This window comes from Schistocerca serialis, chromosome 2, assembly GCF_023864345.2.
Source record: "Schistocerca serialis cubense isolate TAMUIC-IGC-003099 chromosome 2, iqSchSeri2.2, whole genome shotgun sequence".
Lineage (NCBI taxonomy): Eukaryota > Metazoa > Arthropoda > Insecta > Orthoptera > Acrididae > Schistocerca > Schistocerca serialis.
In genome coordinates, this window is record NC_064639.1 from 273,731,219 (window position 1) to 273,753,254 (window position 22,036).

General features: G+C 41.0%; 1 protein-coding gene across 1 annotated transcript in view; it reads left to right on the forward strand.

Moving 5' to 3' along the window:
* Positions 1 to 22,036, forward strand: part of LOC126455515 (glutathione S-transferase 1-1-like) — a 94,070-nt gene that overhangs the window by 19,772 nt on the left and 52,262 nt on the right. Inside the window, exon 2 of the mRNA XM_050091265.1 lies at positions 603 to 782. Within this exon, the coding sequence (XP_049947222.1) occupies positions 639 to 782 (144 nt within the window). The 5' untranslated portion in view covers positions 603 to 638. The remainder of the gene's footprint in view (positions 1 to 602; positions 783 to 22,036) is intronic.

Here is a 22,036-nt window from a genome sequence, read left to right on the forward strand (position 1 = left end):
TGTGAAAGTTATAGGTTAATGTTAGTAAGGGCCATTCTTTTGTAGCGATTTTTGAAAGTCAGATTGTGTTGCGCTAAAAATACTGTGTGTCAGTTTAGGCACAGTCATGTATAATTGTTCAAAGGGGACGTTTCACCTTCCGACGCCTAGTTTCCTAAATTCCAAGCAGCTTCACAAAATTACGGTAATTTACATCGAGTATTTTCTGCGAGTTAATTTCAGGAGCTGAATGCAGGTGTTTACGCTGAAAGTTTCTTGCTCCCTATAATAGCACTAAACGTCGGAATCTTCTTTCCAGCGGGTGCTAAACATCACTGCTGTCATGGGGAAAGTCACAAGCACTTAGTACATCCTTGTAGGCCTCGGTCACAGTCCATTTAGAAGGATTACGGAAAGATCGGCCCGTATCTCCAGGCCGAACAAAAGCTCCCGTCCCATGGGACCGAAAACCGGCTATGGCATCCACACTGGCGAACAAGAAGAGTACAAGGACAGGGCTACAAATAATATGTTACAAGCGTATTTACTTAATCTTGCTTTGGTTTCAATCGGCACCTATACATCCGCTGAATGAATGAATGACTGGATGTTTGCTTTTGCAGCTCTGCAGCCGGCTACCTGAACGGTGGAGTTAAGTCATGCCGCAGCTGAGCCTGTACCACGCCGAGGCGAGCCCGCCGTGTCGGACCGTCCGTATGCTGGCACACACTATCGGTCTTGATCTGCAATTGGTTGATGTGGACATGCTGCAGGAAGAGCACCGTAAGCCAGAATTCGTCAAGGTACAGTTACCCTGTCGTAACATTCGCTTGCTGGTGTTTATAGAGGGCCTCTAATTTTAAATGTAGTCATCATTCCTTGAGTTAGTTTGTAGCTCTGCAACACTGTCTTCATATTTATATAGCCAGAAAATCTAACTTCTTCAGTAATCTCTACTCTTTACAATGCTCATTTGACTGATGTGAATGTCTTCAAAGATAATTAGGAATCATTCCGCAGTTGGGAGTTGATCACTACTACTTTGTTACAGGGTTCAAGATTAGGTACGTTACATTAACACAGATAGAGATGAAATACCGAAGTTAATAAAGATAAAACACAGGCAGCAAAAAGTTATCTACTACTTTTACATAAGCGAGACTGTAGTTACAAGTCGAAGTACGTGAAAGGGAGGTAGCAGTAGAGGAAGGAGGTGACTGGGTGGCTGCCTATGCTCCAAATTTTTCAGTTTCTACAATGAACGAGCAACAAACAAAAGAAAAAGGAAACGATTTCCAGTCCAAGGCGGGATGATACAGCAACCAGTGACTAATGTTTTGAAGGGATAGTCTTTTCCGCAAAACAGGCTATTATTTTATATTTTGGCAATAACGTATTTCGCCTTTAAGTCCTCTTCAAATTGAATGGCACAACTGGTGTTGAGAACATAGGCTGCCGTCCATGCAAATGTCTTAGCAGGTAAACACCGCTGTCAATATTTTAAGAACATTGCGTGGTGTCTTAATACAAAACAGTGTTGAGTACACGACAAGTCACGTTTAAAATACATAAAGGACCTTAGCAGGTAGTTGTCCTTGAGGAGTTTTAAGAGACTTTGTACAATGCCCTTTGCGCAGTCCAAAGGACACCAAAGCCCGGATCAGGCCTACAGAAATGCATCACAAAATGTAAACATGTAAAAAATGCCGTTGTACTAGTTCCCCCGACCTCGCAAATAATAACGTATAATAAAATAATAGCCTTATTTGCGCGGCCGTAACATGTACAACGGAATTTCTTAAATGTTTACATTTTGTGATGCATTTCTGTAGGCTTGATACCGTTTTTGGTGTCCTTTGGACTGCGCTATATGGGTTACTCTACAAGGGCACAGCGCGATCTCTTGAAAGTCGACTAGGTCAGCTACCTACTGAGGTGGTCTCTTAAGTATTTTAAATGTGACTTCCCCTGAACTCAACACTATTTTGTATCAGGGTGTCATGCAATGTTCTTAAAATATTGACGATGATGTGTGCCTGCTAAGATGCTTCCATGAACGGCAGCCTACGTGTTTAACACCTATTGGGCCAGCCAATCTGAAGAAGGCTTAAATAAGGCGAAACGAGTTATTGGGAGAATGTAAACCAATAAAGCCTGTTTTGCAGTCAACGGCTGTTTCTTTCTTCATAAAAGAAATGGAACTTAGTTCAAGGAAAAGAAAAAAAAACTGGCTGTTAACACTTTTATTCTATCTTGGACTATCAACTGAAGGAATGAAACATCAAGAAATGTAAGAGAAGAATGAAGGAATGGAAACGAATTAAATTGGTTGATGCTAAAGAAATTAGATTAGCAAATGAGATAGTAGCAATGTTAGAGTTTTGATACTTGGTCAAATAAATAAAACGTTATGGCAAAAGTAAGGATAAATATGAAAACGAAACGATAATCAGTGCAAACAAAAGGAGAAAAGAAACTTTTGAAACGCGAAGTTTTGAAAGAATATTGAAGATTAGATGAGCAAAAAGAGTATCTAACGAAGAGGTATTAAATCTAATTGGGGAGGAAAGATCAAAATGGTATTATTCGACTAGAAGAAATGGTAGACTGATAGCACACAACCTGAAACATCAAGAAATATTTAAATTGGTAATGGACGGAACTGTTTGGAGTAAAAACTGTAGAGGCAGACCAAAGCTTGACTCCAGTAAGTAGATTCAAATATGTAGGTTGTAGTTTCCTATAGGATGCTCAGTGGAGAACTTTATCAAATGTCTTTGGACTGAAGACAGCTAAAATAAGACGACGGCCTACTACTACTACCATTACCATTACTACTACTACTACTACTACTATTACTACTACTACTACTACTACTACTACTAGTACCACCACCACCGCTACCATCTTACACAGATGAAAACGACGTAAATCCGCCAGAGAGAGACCAATATAGATTAAATTAAGCTACTTTTTCATTAAGAAACTTATTTTTTCTCACTGTCTGTATCTGGCGACATTTTGCTGTACCTCAATCCACTTAAATGGAAGATAGAAATCTCAAGTTTCTAATATGTACGGCAACTGGATATACCTCCTATCTCCTTCTCTCCCCTGTCTCTGTCCATCTACCAATTCCCCTTTCTTTGTCGATCTCCTTTTCCGTCCCCCTCTCTCTGTCCATCACCTCCTTTCTGTCCATCTTCTACTCCCTCCCTCCCTCCCTCCCTGCCGCCGCTGCCCCCCCTCTCTGTTCATCTCCTCCTCCCCCCCCCCCCCCCCGTCTGACCTTGAGAATTGTTTATTGTTACTAGAAATTGAAAATCTGTAGTAGTGGTATTCTATTCAAAAACCAATAAACCATAAATTTAACTTCCCTGTTGGCTAACAAAGTTTCACTATTACATAATTTATAACGTTTTGCTATTATTAAATTTATATATTACATATATTTAAAAAAGTAGGTAAATAAAAACTTGCACGTGTTCATAGGGAACGTTGTCAAATTTCAAAGCAATCGATGAGGAACTTAGAGAGATAGTGTGATTTTGAAGAAACGAGCATCTATATCTGTACTTATATAGAAAATGTCGATTTGCTAATCGCAAATCTCCGAAAGTTTTTGACCAAAAGCTTTGAAGTTTTCACACAAAGTTGCACTGGAATACGCATGTGTTTTGTGTCGTATGTACCTGTCTTTTAATTTTTGTAATGTATAATTTTTACAAACTTAATAATAGGGAAACGTTTCCTATAGTTATTTACAAGTGGGTTAAAACTTCGGCAATAACAGTAGAATTCCTGACAAAGGTAATAAATATAAAATATAACATCTTCGTGAATAAGAAATTGAATTGGTAATTACTTTTTACAGATTATCTTATCCGACAAAATTCGGCAACATGTGTTCTATGTTTGATGGTTGATTTTGGAGGTACTTCATTTGCTTTCACATATTTCCGCTAATTGTCCGCCTGCGCAGCTGAGTGATTTGCGCGTCTGACTCCCATGTGGAAATCTTGGGTTCAATTCTGGGTAGTTCCAGGAAATTTTCCCAGCAGGGAGGATTGGAACGGGGCAAATGAATATTGTGACGCAACTTCAGGAGTTGCTCAACGAGACGTAGCGGCTCCAAGTTCTGGAAAGCTGACGGTGGCTGACGTAGTAGTGTGCTGACTCATTGCTTCCTCCGCACATTCTCAAGTGACGCCGTAAGGTGGAGGAGGATGACAGGCGGTCTGTAGGTATCGCATCGTTCTCAGGGCATGATCGCCGAGTTACTTTACTATCACATTTCCACTCATTAATACTGTTTAGCGTAATATTATGAGCGACGCAAAAAACATGAGGAAAGCTACGTACACTGGCAAGCCTTTCAGCATTTTTTCGAAAACTACGTATATTAACAACAGATTGACAATATTCTCTCTCTTCTGTGAATCATTTCATTAGTAATTCTTCTGAACTGGAAAACAAAAGTAGTTTTTACAAATGTAACAAGCAATGAAAGTGACCTCAACTGTTCAGGTCTTAACCTGACTTACATAGAAAAGGCCAAATTTTTATACACTCTGAGAAAAAAAGACTCACCACGAAGGAATCATCCACATGGGACGGAAATCGGTAGATGCGATGTACATGCAGACAAATGATTACAGTTTCAGAAAAACTGGAAGATTTATTCAAGAGAAAGAGCTTCACAGACTGAGCAAGTCAATAACGCGTTGGTCCACTCTAGCCCTTACGCAAGCAGTTATTCGGCTTGGCACTGATAGTTGTTGGACGTCCTGAGAGATATTGTGCCAATTTATTTCCAATTGGAGTGTCAGATTGTCGAAATAAAAGGCTGGTTGGAGGGCCTTGCCCACAAAGCTCCAAACTTTCTCAATGGAGACCTTGCTGGCCAAGATAGAGTTTGGCAAGCACGAAGACAAGCGTTACACACTCTCGCTGTCTGCAGGCGAGTATTGTCTTGCTGAAATGTAACCCAGGACGGCTTGCCATAAAGACGAACGAATTGGATCGTAGAATATCGTCAGTGTGCACTATAGCGTAAGGGTGTCGCGGATGACAGCTAAAGGGAATCTGCTATGAAAAGAAAGGGCACATCACTCCTGGTTGTCAAATCATATGGTGGACGACAGCCAAGTTGGTATTCCATTGCTGTTAGGGGCATCTCCAGAACGTCATTCCTAGTCATTGGAACTCAGAAGCGGGGCTCATGGCCGAAAATCCTACTCCAGTCAACGAGATTCCAGGCCGAAGACATGTCTGGAGAAGCCTTGAACAGTGCTAGGATTTTAACCTGCCTGTCGCCCGCCATACGACCCTACAACCAGAACTGGTGGTCGGGGGTGCTATTTCTTTGCATCTTCGGCGGTCATCCGCGGCAACCTTCCAGCACATCAGTACGTAGACAAAACTCTACGGCCCCTTCTGCTGCCCTTCAATTTCAGCAAGATAATGCCCGCCCTCACACGAAGAGTGTTTCTCCTGCTTGTGCTCGTGCTTGTCTGACCCTGCCTTGGCCAACAATGTCGCCGGATCTCTCCCCAGTTGAGAACGGGTGGAGCATTATGTGTAGGACCCGTCATTATCTCGAGATTTTGTCGGTCTACCGCCATATCCCCCAGGAAGACATACAACAACTGTCAGTACCAAGCCTAATAACTACTTGTGTAAGCGCCAGAGGTGGACCAATGCATATTGACGTGCTCAGTGTGTAAAGCTTTTTCTCTAGAATAAATCGTCCAGTTTTTCTGAAACGGTAATCATTTGTCTGTACATGTAAATCACGTCTATAGATTTCCGTCCCATTTGGATAATTCCTTCGTGGTGCGACTTTTATTGTGTTAAAGTGTGTATTACCAGTTCACTAGCGAATTAAGTTTCCATTAAGACCTTCTCCCTCATTCTAGCTAAATATTTGATTCTAGCAAATATGTTTGCTTACATTGCAAAGCTCTTTAACTAAATACACCACAACTTGTAGGAACCATTTACTATGAAGTTTTACCTTATCACTTACTAGTTTATCTTACAGGAGTATATTTGTGTTATATCAAAATACAATATAAACGATTTGTGTTCAGTAAACTGTATGACGCTCTTGTTCTGTGATGTAATAGTTGCATCACATATAGAAACGTCTCACTACACTTCGCTTGCTTTCTTTTATAATCGCATGGCGCTTTTCAGCTTTAGCAATACGCACAGCTATTTCAAGGCTCGCAATGTACGGACAAACTGAAGGAGACAGATGGTGGTGAAAGTTTGAGGGAACGTTAAACTGAAACTGGGGAAATGAACATCATAGATGACGTACCCATAGCTGTAAGAGACTAAATAGTGAAGGCAGCAGAGGATCACAAATGTAAAACTACACGGCCTAGTACAAATCCTTCGATGAAACAGGAGAAAATAACCGAACAGACAAAAGGAGAAAATATAAAAACGAGGAAAATAAAACAGACGGGAGGGATTGTAGATGTCCAAAAAATGACAGAAAATTCAAAATGGCTAAGTGGGAATGCTGTAGAAGTAGGCATCGCTAGGGGAAAAATGTGGCGCACCGGAGGAGCTGAAGCTACCTTTGGAGAAAGGACTCAGCTGCACAGACGGCAAGTTAGTAAGAACAATGGGCACGGAGGGAAAGCTGAAAGATGAAAGGAACATACTGTATAACAGAACTATACAACTGAAATGAGCTTGGAGGCAATGCTATAAAAAGAGGAAAGGAAGTAGGTGAAGATGAGATGGAGAATATGAGAGTGCGAGAATAATTCGAAAAAGCACTGAAAGACGTGAGTCTAAACAAAGAGCCCGGAGTAGACGACATTCCCCCAGAATTATTAAGACCATTGGGATAGCCAGCCATGACAAAATTGTTGCACCTGGTGTGAAAGACATGAGACAGACGAAATACCCTCAGACTTAAATAATATTGTTACATCAATTCCAAAAAATGGTACTGACAGGATGTGTACAACGGAACTATCAGTTTAACAAGTCGCGGTTGAAAAATACTGACACGAATTATTTACAGAAGAATGGAAAACTGGTAGAAGTCGACCTCGGGGAAGATCAGTTGGGGTTCCAGAAAAATGTAAGAACAAGCGAGGCAATATAAACCCTGAGGCTTAGCAGAAGATAGGTTGAAGTAAGTCAAGTTTACATTTATAGTATTTGTAAATTTATGAGAGAGCTTTTTACAGTGTTGACGGGACTACACTCTTTGAGAACGGGAAAGTAGCAGGGATAAAGTACAACCTGTACTGAAACCAGATAGCACTTATGAATCACGTACATGAAAGGTAACCATTGGTTGAGGAGGGAGTGAGACAGGGTATCTCTACAGTTATTCAGTCTGTACACTGAGCAAGCCGTAAAGGAAATGATGGGAAAATCCGGAAAGGAAACTAAAGTTGACAGAGAAGAATAAAAAACTGAGGTCTGCTGACATTGTAAGTCTATCAGGGGTAGTAGAGAGTTCGGAGCAGCAATTGAAGGGAATGAATCGTGTGTTGAAAAGAGATGGTAGATTACTTAGTGAGACACTAATAGTAGTAGATGTATTTTGCCATGTGGGCAGTTTATGGCCCGCGTAAAGTGGGTGTAAAATGAAGAATGGCCATAACAAGAAACCCATTTCTGGTACACAGGAATTTATTAGAATCTAATATAAGAGTTAGGAAGTCTTTTCTGCAAGAATTTGTCCGTGCGCGAAGTGAAACGTGCTTGATAAGTAGTTCACATCAGAAATGAGCAACAGCTTTTGAAACGTAGTGTTGCAGACGGATGCTGCATATTATATGGGTGGGTGTCCGCCCCCGGTAGCTGAGTGGTCAGCGCGACAGACTGTCAATCCTAAGGGCCCGGGTTCGAATCCCAGCTGGGTCGGAGATTTTCTCTGCTCAGGGACTGGGTGTTGTTGTCCTAATCGTCATCATTTCATCCCCATCGACGCGCAAGTCGCCGAAGTGGCGTCAAATCGAAAGACTTGCACCAGGTGACAGGAGGCCCTCGTCACACGCCATTATTATTATTATTATTATTATTATTATTATTATTATTATTTCCTTCACTTTCTCAGACGTTAAGTCCGGTTAAAAATGGAGTGACGCGGACCTTATCAAGTGTCACTTCCTTTTAACTGTACGGTATGTGTTATATTGCATTTAGGAACTTTCAGGTAATTGAACATGTATCAATAATTACGGATTTCTGTAGTTGTATATATATGTTTGGATGTAGCTGTATTGCATTGATGTACTGGTGGATATTGTGTGGTATGACTCCTGTAGTTGATAGTATAATTGGTATGTCAACTTTATCCTGATGCCACATGTCTTTGACTTCCTCAGCCAGTTGGATGTATTTTTCAATTTTTTCTACTGTTTTCTTTTGTGTATTTGTTGTATTGGGTATGGATATTTCGATTGGTTGTGTTAATTTCTTCTTTTTATTGGTGAGTATGATGTCAGGTTTGTTATGTGACGTTGTTTTATCTGTTATAATGGTTCTGTTCCAGTATAATTTGTATTCATCATTCTCCAGTACATTTTGTGGTGTATACTTGTATGTAGGAACGTGTTGTTTTAAAAGTTTATGTTGTAAGGCAAGCTGTTGATGTATTATTTTTGCGACATTGTCATATCTTCTGGGGTATTCTGTATTTGCTAGTATTGTACATCCGCTTGTGATGTGATCTACTGTTTCTATTTGTTGTTTACAAAGTCTGCATTTATCCATTGTGGTATTGGGATCTTTAATAATATGCTTGCTGTAATACCTGGTGTTTATTGTTTGATCCTGTATTGCAATCATGAATCCTTCTGTCTCATTGTATATATTGCCTTTTCTTAGCCATGTGTTGGATGCGTCTTGATCGATGTGTGGCTGTGTTAGATGATACGGGTGCTTGCCATGAAGTGTTTTCTTTTTCCAATTTACTTTCTTCGTATCTGTTGATGTTATGTGATCTAAAGGGTTGTAGAAGTGGTTATGAAATTGCACTGGTGTAGCCAATGTATTTATATGAGTGATTGCCTTGTGTATTTTGCTAGTTTCTGCTCGTTCTAGAAAGAATTTTCTTAAATTGTCTACCTGTCCATAATGTAGGTTTTTTATGTTGATAAATCCCCTTCCTCCTTCCTTTCTGCTTAATGTGAATCTTTCTGTTGCTGAATGTATGTGATGTATTCTATATTTGTGGCATTGTGATCGTGTAAGTGTATTGAGTGCTTCTAGGTCTGTGTTACTCCATTTCACTACTCCAAATGAGTAGGTCAATATTGGTATGGCGTAAGTATTTATAGCTTTTGTCTTGTTTCTTGCTGTCAATTCTGTTTTCAGTATTTTTGTTAGTCTTTGTCTATATTTTTCTTTTAGTTCTTCTTTAATATTTGTATTAACTATTCCTATTTTTTGTCTGTATCCTAGATATTTATATGCATCTGTTTTTTCCATCGCTTCTATGCAGTCGCTGTGGATATCCAATATGTAATCTTCTTGTTTAGTGTGTTTTCCCTTGACTATGCTATTTTTCTTACATTTGTCTGTTCCAAAAGCCATACTTATATCAATGCTGAATCCTTCTGTTATCTTTAATAATTGGTTGAGTTGTTGATTGGTTGCTGCCAGTAGTTTTAGATCATCCATGTATAGCAAATGTGTGATTTTGTGTGGGTATGTTCCAGTAATATTGTATCCATAATTTGTATTATTTAGCCTGTTGGATAGTGGGTTCAGAGCAAGGCAGAACCAGAAAGGAGTTAATGAGTCTCCCATCCCACTGCAACTGTCGGGGATCAATTTCAGCCGAGTCAACTATAGCGTGGAGAACTGCATCAAACCATTCTTCGGCCTGGAAACCACAACAAGATCAACAACAATCATTGAAACTGTGGCACAATTTTTTTCTTTGTTGAGGTAAATTGTGATTTGAGGGGTATTAAAGCTTTCACCATGGTGTAACCCCTCTCAATATTTCCAGTCTTCCATTACAGATTCGGTATTCATATTCTGTTTGCACCTTTGTTTTCCCTGCCCTCTTTACATCTACATCTACATCTATACTCCGCGAGCCACCTTACGGTGTGTGGCGGAGGGTACTTATTGTACCACTATCTGATCCCCCCTTCCCTGTTCCATTCACGAATTGTGCGTGGGAAGAACGACTGCTTGTAAGTCTCCGTATTTGCTCTAATTTCTCGGATCTTTTCGTTGTGATCATTACGCGAGATCTATGTGGGCGGTAGTAATATGTTGCCCATCTCTTCCCGGAATGTGCTCTCTCGTAATTTCGATAATAAACCTCTCCGTATTGCGTAACGCCTTTCTTGAAGTGTCCGCCACTGGAGCTTGTTCAGCATCTCCGTAACGCTCTCGCGCTGACTAAATGTCCCCATGACGAATCGCGCTGCTTTTCGCTGGATCATGTCTATCTCTTCTATTAATCCAACCTGGTAAGGGTCCCATACTGATGAGCAATACTCAAGAATCGGACGAACAAGCGTTTTGTAAGCTACTTCTTTCGTCGATGAGTCACATTTTCTTAGAATTCTTCCTATGAATCTCAACCTGGCGCCTGCTTTTCCCACTATTTGTTTTATGTGATCATTCCACTTCATATCGCTCCGGATAGTAACTCCTAAGTATTTTACGGTCGTTACGGCTTCCAATGATTTACCACCTATGGCATAATCGTACTGGAATGGATTTCTGCCCCTATGTATGCGCATTATATTACATTTATCTATGTTTAGGGAAAGCTGCCAGCTGTCGCACCATGCATTAATCCTCTGCAGGTCCTCCTGGAGTACGTACGAGTCTTCTGATGTTGCTACTTTCTTGTAGACAACCGTGTCATCTGCAAATAGCCTCACGGAGCTACCGACGTTGTCAACTAAGTGATTTATGTATATTGTAAACAATAAAGGTCCTATCACGCTTCCCTGCGGTACTCCCGAAATTACCTCTACATCTGCAGATTTTGAACCGTTAAGAATGACATTTTGTGTTCTTTCTTCTAGGAAATCCTGAATCCAATCACAAACCTGGTCCGATATTCCGTAAGCTCGTATTTTTTTCACTAAACGTAAGTGCGGAACCGTATCAAATGCCTTCCTGAAGTCCAGGAATACGGCATCAATCTGCTCGCCAGTGTCTACGGCACTGTGAATTTCTTGGGCAAATAGGGCGAGCTGAGTTTCACATGATCTCTGTGTGGCGGAATCCATGTTGGTTATGATGAAGGAGATTTGTATTATCTAAGAACGTCATAATACGAGAACACAAAACATGTTCCATTATTCTACAACAGATTGACGTAAGCGAAATAGGCCTATAATTATTCGCATCTGATTTATGACCCTTCTTGAAAATGGGAACGACCTGCGCTTTCTTCCAGTCGCTAGGTACTTTACGTTCTTCCAGCGATCTACGATAAATTGCTGATAGAAAGGGGGCAAGTTCTTTAGCATAATCACTGTAGAATCTTAAGGGTATCTCGTCTGGTCCGGATGCTTTTCCGCTACTAAGTGATAGCAGTTGTTTTTCAATTCCGATATCGTTTATTTCAATATTTTCCATTTTGGCGTCCGTGCGACGGCTGAAGTCAGGGACCGTGTTACGATTTTCCGCAGTGAAACAGTTTCGGAACACTGAATTCAGTATTTCTGCCTTTCTTCGGTCGTCCTCTGTTTCGGTGCCATCGTGGTCAACGAGTGACTGAATAGGGGATTTAGATCCGCTTACCGATTTTACATATGACCAAAACTTTTTAGGGTTCTTGTTTAGATTGTTTGCCAATGTTTTATGTTCGAATTCGTTGAATGCTTCTCTCATTGCTCTCTTTACGCTCTTTTTCGCTTCGTTCAGCTTTTCCTTATCAGCTATGATTCGACTACTCTTAAACCTATGATGAAGCTTTCTTTGTTTCCGTAGTACCTTTCGTACATGATTGTTATACCACGGTGGATCTTTCCCCTCGCTTTGGACCTTAGTCGGTACGAACTTATCTAAGGCGTTATAATATATGCAAGCAAACTAAACTGTAAGCTCAAGCGTAATACGACAAGTTAAAAAAACTCTGTAAATCCAGTTACGGAGTCCCCCTGGTAATTAATGTCCATTGATGGTTGGTGGTGGAAATTTCGACGAGAACTGTGACTTCCTGGTTAATGAAACACAGTTGTACACTCTCTCATGATCGACAAAATTTTATAGTCACTACCATTGTCAAAGTAATGATGTAACAACGAAGTAATACAGTTTCTACAACCCACTGATATATTCGGTAGCCATCAGTACATTATCACGTATGGTGGTGCTGGCAGAAATTTCCAGCTCACCACAAAAGCAGGCGAATCGCCAGCTATTGTTACTTTTCTGTTCTGCGACATAAAACCAACTGCTGAATTTTCGTAGTGTATGTACAACTTCCGCAGTTACGTACTGCCATAACTAAACTAATTCCACAGAACTAGTAATTATTACACACTACCAATAATCATTACTTTTAAGTTTCCGCTAGGCTTTGTCACTCCTTCGTATTTATTGCACTGTTTTGTTGTCCAGAATTTTTTATGCTCTTCATGACGTTATGTTTTAGATTTTTTCCCACTCGGACAGATAAGGGATTGTCTTTGCAGTCTCTGCAAGAACAAAAAGAAATAATATAAAAGAATAAATCTCAAACTGATATTCCATTCAACTCTTCAGCTGTACGTAATTCAGCCAGTGAATAGCGTAGTAGGGTTGACGAAAAAAATATAAGCTGAGATGCATAGTGAACATTCCGACTCTAAGATATGTATGGTTATTTTAAGAGGCTGGGGCAGCTTGCAACATCGTAGGGTTACAACAAGTGGTACAAAGGAGACAACACCGGCTACAAGCAAGATAGTGAAGTAGTTAATATTTGAGTTCATAAGTAAATGTTGAAGTAACAGTCCGTACATTTTTGATGGCATCTCTGCGACAACTGCACTGAAGAGCCAAAGGAACTAGTACACCTGCCTAACATCGTGTAGGGCCGCCGCGAGCACACGTAAGTTCCGCAACACGACGTGGCATGGACTCGATTAATGTCTGAAGTAGTGCTGGAGGGAACGGACACCATGAGTCCGGCAGGGCTGTCCATATATCCGCAAGAGTACGAGGGGATGGAGATCTCTTCTAAATAGCACGTTGCTCAATAATGTTAATGTTTGGGGAGTTTGGTGGCCTGCGGAAGTGCTTAAACTGAAGAAAGTGTTCCTGGAGCCACTCTGTAGCAATTCTGGACGTGTGAAGTGTCGCTTTGTCCTGCAGGAATTGCTAAAGTCCGTCGGAGTGCACAATGGACATCAATGTATACGGGTAATCAGGTAGGATGCTTACGTACTTGTCACCTGTCAGACGTGCCTACACGTATCACGGTTCCCATATTACTCCAACTGCACACTACCCACACCATTAGAGCCTCCACCAGCTCGAACAGCTTCCTGCTGACATGCAGGGCCCATGGATTCACGAGATTGTCTCCATAGCCGTACACGTCCCTGCGCTCGATATAATTTGAAACGAGACTCGTCCGACCAGGCAACATGTTTCCAGTCATCAACAGTCCAATATCGGTGTTGACGGGCCAGGGCGAGGCGAAAAGCTTTGTGCCACGCTGTCATCAACGGTACACGAGTGGGCTTCGGCTCCGAAAGCCCATATAGATGTTTCGTTGAATGGTTCGCACGCTGACAGTTGATGGCCCAGCACTGAAATCTGCAGGAATTTGCGGAAGGGTTGCACTTCTGTCACGTTGAACGATTGTCTTCAGTCATCGTTGGCCCCGTTCTTTCAGGATTTTTTTTCTGGCCGCAGCGATGTCGGAGATTTGATGTTTTACGGCATTCCTAATATTCACGTTACTTTCGCGAAATGGTCGTACGGGAAAATCCTCACTCCATCGCTACCTTGGAGACGCTGTGTCCCATCGCTCGCGCGCCGACTACAGTACCACGTTCAAACTCACTTAAATCTTAATAACCCGCCATTGTAGCAGCAGTAACCGATCTAACAACTGCGCCAGACAGTTATCTTATATAAGCGTTGCCGACCGCAGCGCCGTATTCTGCGTCTTTACATCTCTCTGTATTTGAATATGCATGCTGATACCAGTTTCTTTGGCGCTTCCGCGTAAAGTGTGCGTAGGAGCAGATATTTTGTTTCACCACATGCCAGGATTTTTTGTAGCTAGTTCCACATTGGAGCGTAGGAATGAATGATTTTCTCTGAGTGATCTGTATTTCGCCACTCCTATCTTCTCAAATGCTTCGCGAACTGTACACAGGCCATTCGACTTTCATAGCTATAAACCGTTTAGTGAAAATTTTTTTTGGTGGTTTCCATCGGCTATCTGCCTGGCTAGTTTTCCAGTGCGGTAATTCCTGTAAGTCAGGCGACTGCATATGCTAACGCATACGATGTAACTTGGCTCGTTTCTGGGAGCGAAGAAAACGATTATAAATGACTCCGAATCGGTAGGGAATGTTTCCACCCGTTGCCAGTCGTGGCTACAAAACAATACGAAACGCCATAGTGATGTAGTAGGGAGTATGACTGCAATGTCGAGTTCAGTACGCTGCCTGCTATCTGAGAAAAGAAGCGAGATTGTTTCTCGTACACCTCTCCCCTCCCCCCTCCACAGCATCACCAAGCTATTTATTGTGCATATAGTAATGTGGTACCGCATTATTGTTAATATCAGTAACGTTTAATGCCAATGGGCAATCACGAATATACAATCTCGATTTAGGAAGAATTATAAAAGAATGTAGACTATCACTAAAATAAGAAAATTTGCACCAGATAACGCAAGGAAGGTTGGAACCAGAGAGTAAGATGCCTTGCTGGAGTGGAATATGGCAACTCTGCCTTCTACACCCTCGGGACTGAAATCTACACCCTCGGGACTGAAAGCGTTGGCTAACAGGCTCATGGCGTTTCTCAAGGCTGAATAACGAGATTTTAATGGTATTTTAGAATCTTCCTGGATTGTATCTGATGGTGAAAAACATCAAGAAATTAAAGGACGTTAAAAATCAAATTCCTAAAAAGATCTGTCAGTCTCAAAATTGACAAGAAATAGCTACACCCATATAACAGCGAAGGAATCTTTCTCCGTAGAAGATACTAGACAATACTTCGACCTTCCACAGACGCAAACACACACAACCGTCATCGAGGAGTGACAGAAGAAAGCCAGGGACGTACCGAAAGGAATCATAGAAATGGAAGCGATGAATAAAGATGCTGCGAAGGACCGAACTTCAAAGTCCGCCACCTGTTCACAGGTTTTGCCACCCTTGCTTTCCCTGGGAAACGTGCCAGAAGGGATCACATCACGAGCCTAAGGAGGACTGCATCTGTGAACTACGGAACAAACCATGCTCCAAATATCATTTAGTGAGGTGTGTAAACAGAATTCAACCACTAAGCACATTAACAAAAGACTGGTGAAAGCGTTTCCCAAATGTAACCATGTGTACATATTGTTTAATAACGTTAGTATTATAGTATAGGGAACGAGAAAATATTGCTTTTCTGCATTTGTGTCCGTTAGTCACATCGAGAAAGAAAATAAAGGAAAAATTCGTGTAGACGCAAACTTTTGTAGCATGGTAGTGGGGGTAGGGGAGGTGGGGGTTGTAATGAATAACATACTAAAAATACTGATCGATTGGGCGTTACCTTGGGGTTGGTGGGGGCATTTGAAGGTCACATTTTAATGTTTACTTTGACTAACTCGTAAACTTCGGCTTCCAGCGAAAATGTTCTCCAGTACAAAATTAATCAGCATTAAATTTTGTACAAAAATAGGTCTTGCTCATTTTTTCCTTTAGGACTAATTGTTTCCGTGTTGCATTGGATGGAAAACCGAGAGATTATTAAAAGTAGTGTTTAATGAAATAAAACTGATGTTCTTTGTTAAATTTTGTTAAGACCAAAAATATATGTACCACAAATAGGTGCAGTCGAGCCATATTAAGAGAGAAATTATGTTCCGGCTGTGTAACAGGGTGGAAAGGTTAGTCGCTGAACTGAGGTCATAAACTTCCCTCCTCCATGATAAGTGAGCAGGCAATTTTCCATTCTCTTTACCGGAATACGACACATAGCAACTACAGACTGTTTCAGAAAGTTTTACCGACGCTCTTGCAGCTCGCCTTGTGAAAAACTGAAGACACTTCCTGGGATCCGTAGGGTGTTTATTTTCCATGAAGTGTGTGACCTGAGTTTCTCCAGCGTAGAGGCCTATACAGTGTTCAAATAACTTACAGGAATGCAAATGGGTGACGTAGACAGCCGCCGATAATTCGGAGGTGCACACCCCGTCATGTAAAAGGCAAAACTGCAGCACGTAAGCGCAGTGTAAAGGAATTTAAAACCCCGATTTGCAGAGCACGCGCACGCTGTGAACACTAGTGCTGCCACACAACCAAAGATGATCGAAATGATAATTAAATCAAGACCCTAAGCTGTCGACAGGCGTTGATGTACATCAACGGGGACAGTTGAAAATGTGTGCCCAGACCGGGACTCGAACCCGGGACCTCTTGCTTATCTCGCTGACGCTCTATCCATCTGAGCCACCGAGGGCACAGAGGATAGTGCGACTGCAGGGATTTATCCCTTGCACGCTCCCTGTTAGGCCCACATTCCCAACTTAATGTCCACATACTACATTACCCGCGGCAGACAAGTAAGATTGTTCCGTAAGAGTTCGGGCTATGCGTGTGCATGTCCGAAAGAACAGATACCATCTTCATACAAAGGCGACTGACGTTTGAAGTTATCGATTGTGAAAATTAGTATGCTACCGTTGAGGCAGCATTACACCGTCGCTTTGGTTTTTGACCATGGAGAGAATTTAAGCACCCCCCCCCCCCCCTACCACCTCCATCTCTATTGATAAGGTTACTTGCTAATTTAATTTCAACTGCTTCCTTAATAATACCACTCAACTGCTGGAAGTGCATGCCAAAACGCCTTCGTTTTGTTATATTCCATGGGACGAGCGGTGCCCAAGAATGTTCTGCAATAGCAGATTTGCTCGGTTGTTGTAAGCGTGTGTGCCGCGTATGCTCAACACACCGGTCCTCTACAGTCCTGATAGTCTGACAACTAAGAGTATATGACGCACCACTACTGCAAGGAATACGATAGACAAACGCCTTACACAAACAAAGATCATCCTTTACGGGATCCAAAAGAACCCTTATCTTAGATGGTGGTCGAAAAAAGCGTTTCACATCATATTTCCGCAAAATACGACCAATCATGTTGGAAATACTTCCACTGTAAAACAAGAAGGCCGTATATTTTCGTGCCACCTCGGTATTAATATTACTCAAAGCACATTTGGTCGGTAGTGCAACCCACATCTGATCTACGTTTCACTATAACCATTCGGCCGAAAGCTGACGTCAGGAAGGGCTAACACAGCTGACAAACTCTCAGGGTCTGAGAATATGTGGACCCTGTGAACCAGGGTATAAAGTCCGCTCCTAACACTGAGCCGGATGACAATTACCAGCCAGTAGGTAAGTCAGCGTAGCGTGAGAAGGCTTTCCATTTACGGCGTGTCCCAACAAACCATCAAACTTCCTCCTGACCAACATAAGAAGCGAAGGCAGCCATCCTTTTGCACCTCCGTCGTTAAACGGATATTCGAGTGGACTGAATCCAGGCGTCTAAATAATCTTTCAAATTCTCACTGCCACGAGGCTAAACAACAAAAGCATCTACATAGCTGAAAAACCTCAATTGCCTTAGCATTACACTGAACTCAGATAAGAGTATTTGATAACGCAAAGGCAAGAAAAGCATATGGGCAGATGCTACGCAAACCTCTACACTCAGTTCTACGCTACTGCAGGTGAAATTGATTATTAGCCATTCTGTACGGCCGTTGTAGCGTTCTTCCGGGAAAGGAGACTTCTTCCATTATGGGCGCGGCACGCTCATACACATTATTTTTTCCTGTCCAGTTCTCTCGTGTGAATAGACAAAATAACTTTAACGATATCGTATTTACATAATGGAGTTTCTTCTAGTTTGAGTATTTATTTGCAGTTGTTAAATGAGTTACTACGTAAAAAAGCTAAGTAGCTGGAGCTGTCAACTGTCTGTGACGCTCAACAGCCTGCCTCCAAGTATAACAGACATGTATTCGACAATGTCGATTCCATTGTCTCAACTATCAATGGCTGGAATATCTTCTCCAACTTGAGAGTATCAAATGCATTACCTCAGCATCAGCTATCCCAGTATCTGAAGAGACCCAGGGGCTTAAAATTGCCTCCCTCTAACACAAGTAGATGACTTAGTGTTGTAGAACTTCACATATTTCAACACTAGTCGGCAGTTCGCGAATGGAAGAGATTCGCGAATGGAAGAGATTTATGCAGTCTACCGGCAACACAGTTAATGCCGGGAATGTCAACGACAGACAGAAGCAAGATACCACATTTACCAGTCCAATCCTTTCTCCATGAACATTCCATAGGTCACTAGCAACGTCACCACACACAAGTTGAGCCCTCCTCAGCTATGTATATAGGGACATATTTTATATGAAAGCTCACTTAAAAACTGCAAATAAGTATTCAGGACACGGAAAATAGCTCCACTATGTGGACGACCTCAGTTAAGTAATTTTGTCTACTTCCGTAAGAGAACTGGACAAGAAATGCTGGGGAGACATTGTCTGTAAACTGAAAAGCAAGCAGCGCTCGTGGTGGGAAGTCACCTTTCCCAGATGAACGCAGCAACTGTCGCACATGATGACTAAGAATCAATTTCTCCTCTAGTTGTGTAGAAAAGTGTGCAGAGATTTGCATAGTATCTGTTCATATGCTTTCCTTCCGTTTGTATTATTAGCAACTCGTACCTGGATTCAACAAAGCGTTCACACTTCGTGGAAAATACACTCCCTCGGGCTGCCGGGAGCACTTGTACACTCGTCGCCAGTGATCGATAAGGCGAGTTGTGTAAGAGTCGTTACGGCTTTGTGAAATACCATGTAGCTCCTTTTTGTGACGTAGTATGTTAGAGAGTACGGGGAATTATCTGCTCGTTCTTCATTTTGCAGATTTACGAAAAAGGGGAAGTGCATGACAATAAACGACATATGTTCCATCACGCTTCTAACCTGCACCACCGCTTTTCCAACCTGTTACACCCCAAGAACGCAATTAATTTTGTAATGCGGTTATTTTGCGCTTAGATATGGTGCACACATTTAGGACTTGTTGTTAAACCATTTAATAATGAACATCTATTTGATACCTCTAAAAACAATATAATTTGCAATTTTCTACGTCCCCTGTAACGTGGAAACTATTAGTCATATAGAAAAAGAATGAATTGGAACTTCTTGTAAGAAATCTAATATTGTTTAATTTTCAGCGAGAAACATTTTCGCTAGATGCCGCGGGCTTGAGACATTAAAGAAAAAACTAAAAAAGTGACATTTAAACGCCACCCCAACACCCCCGCTCACACCCTCACGGTCAGGATTTTTGGTATGTTGTTCACGACACTCCCGACACTCCTCCCTCCCTCCCTCCCTCCCTACCTGGTCCAACACTGTACAAAAAATTGCAACTACATGAATTTTTCCCCCAGTCGACATTTTTTGGCCTTCGCTGACTGTGCTACGTGACAGAGACCGACCTTGCTGTTTTCATATGATAAGTGGAGTGACATTGCTTAGCACCTGAAGCTACTGAACAGTTGTAGGTAGATACGTATAAATTATGCAGATTTTTGACTGAAATCTGCATATTTGCTGTTCGTATAGAATGCTGCTTGTTGTGCCTCAGTGGGCTTGGTTTCAGCTTCCACCGTTTGTAATACTTATCCAACACATGCAGGCTCTCGGTCAGAATTTCTTCTATCTTAGCAGGCGCCATTCGCAGAAGTGACTGGGAAAGGGCGAAATGGTGGTGGTACGAGAAGTGTCTTACGCAACATACTGTTAGGTGACACGCGTTATGTAGATGTAGAGTTTGGAATGTTGAGCCTCTACAAAGACCTCATCGATATATACAAATCTGCGAGACAACGTCTCGTAGATCGTGAGCCAAATGGTTGAACACAGGAGAAAGAACAGATGCAGGCCACCATACTGTCCGTAAAACTATGTATGTGGTCGGAGTGAACATTGAGCAGGCAGTTATTAGAAACATTGTCCAACAAGGTAATGATCTTCATCCAGGTAACACCCGTGATAAAGTTCATTAAGTCCCTGTTACCAGATTTGGTTGTATGATGTTCACAGATCTAGGAACACAGCAGTACTTTTTTCTTTTCAAACGCAGTTTCCAAAAGGATGGTTAAGGTGCGTATTTAATCCACCTCGTTTCGCCAGGAATAGGGCTTCAATGGCCGGCGCTATTTTATTTAGGATTATTCATTCAAGGAATGCAACAGGGAGAAGTGCAGCTGGTCTGAAGATTCGTTGAAGGCGTGGTTGTTTTCCCAGTTCCCCGAGTGCAGTTATACTAGTCTTCTTAAAGACTGTTGTTAGTCCAGCTGACTCCAATATGAAACTGAAAAAGGAAGTAACTCAACATTTAATGGCAGATCCGCAGTATCTGAGTAGTTACTGGTACAATCCGTCGAAGACGGCAGCCTTTACGTTTCGGACATTGTTTAAGCCGTTTCGTACTTTTAAAGATAATTGGTTCGGATGAAGTCTTCAGTTCCATCTGTTACTCATATAACAATGGTTATTTGTGCTTTAATAACAAAAAAATGGTGGTATAGTGAGGCTTCACTTCCTTTAACATCTGGTCATTGTTAGGGCTATTGCAGTTTATTTTGTTTATCAAATAGTGTTAACTAACATTCAGGTGGACAATACCTACTATGTCACTTTGAGGCCTTTCCAAGATCATCGGAAATTTCAAATTTAGTGGGTGCACTATGTTTCTTAAAAAGAATTATGTCTTCATTTTCCTTTACATTTTTAGTGTCATTTTTTTTTTTAGAGCTGTTCATACATGTGTTCTTATTCTCAAAATGGCTATTCATATACTGGTGTACATACAACCCCTCTTGGTTTTTTCTATGAATATCATCTTTCATTTTTACATTGATCACCTTTAAATATACCTAATTTATTTGATAGGCAAATGTTTCTTCAGTTTTACTTAAGCATTTTGATAAAAATGTTGTTTTGTGGGATTATTTTAATAAGAAATTTTTAATGTTAAAACATTTATTTCCTATTTTTGATCAATTTTTCTTTACTTTTCTCAAGAACTTTAATCTTCATTTAGATATTTACTATTTCCTGGTGGTTATAGTCCTTTTGCTGTGTAAGAACTATCGAATTTAAAAGGTTTCATAGTGGTAATAACTTTGAGGTTGAATATCTTTTATTATACATCTTTTGTTATTTATTCTTTAGTTATTTATTATAGAGATGATTATGTATCTGGTGAAAAGTATAAAATATCTTAGTTTATTGTTTCAAGGGTTTTTTTACAAGGCCAAACTGAATTAGATTTTTATTAGGTGGAAATGGTTTAGTATTAGTTTCTTATTGTTTAGTTACTTATGTAAAGACTTAATGGGCAAATGTATTAACTGCTTTATGAGATTACATTGGTAATGTTTCCCATTTTAATTTCTGTTACTTCGGTATTAAATTTTTGTGGGTTAAATTATATTACTAAGATTGTGCTTCTAATTCTTCTGAAAAACAAGCATATTAGTGTATTCATTGTTTGGGAGGTGTAACTAAGAGTGCACAGGTTCCATTTTCTCTTGACTTCCTGCAGCCATGACTGTTCTACTCCTGCATCTCCTTCAGTTCATTCACTCTTCTTGTTACTGTTTGTGTTTATTTGTTCTCATCTAGTACTTGATACGTACAATTGTGGTTGGTTTTTATTATTAATTAGTTGTTTATATTCATAAGTGCTCTTGGGGCAGTTACGAATGTGACTTGAAGATTGTTGCTGTTTCTACTTTGTCAGCTTCAGTTAATAAGTATTTAGGCAATAGG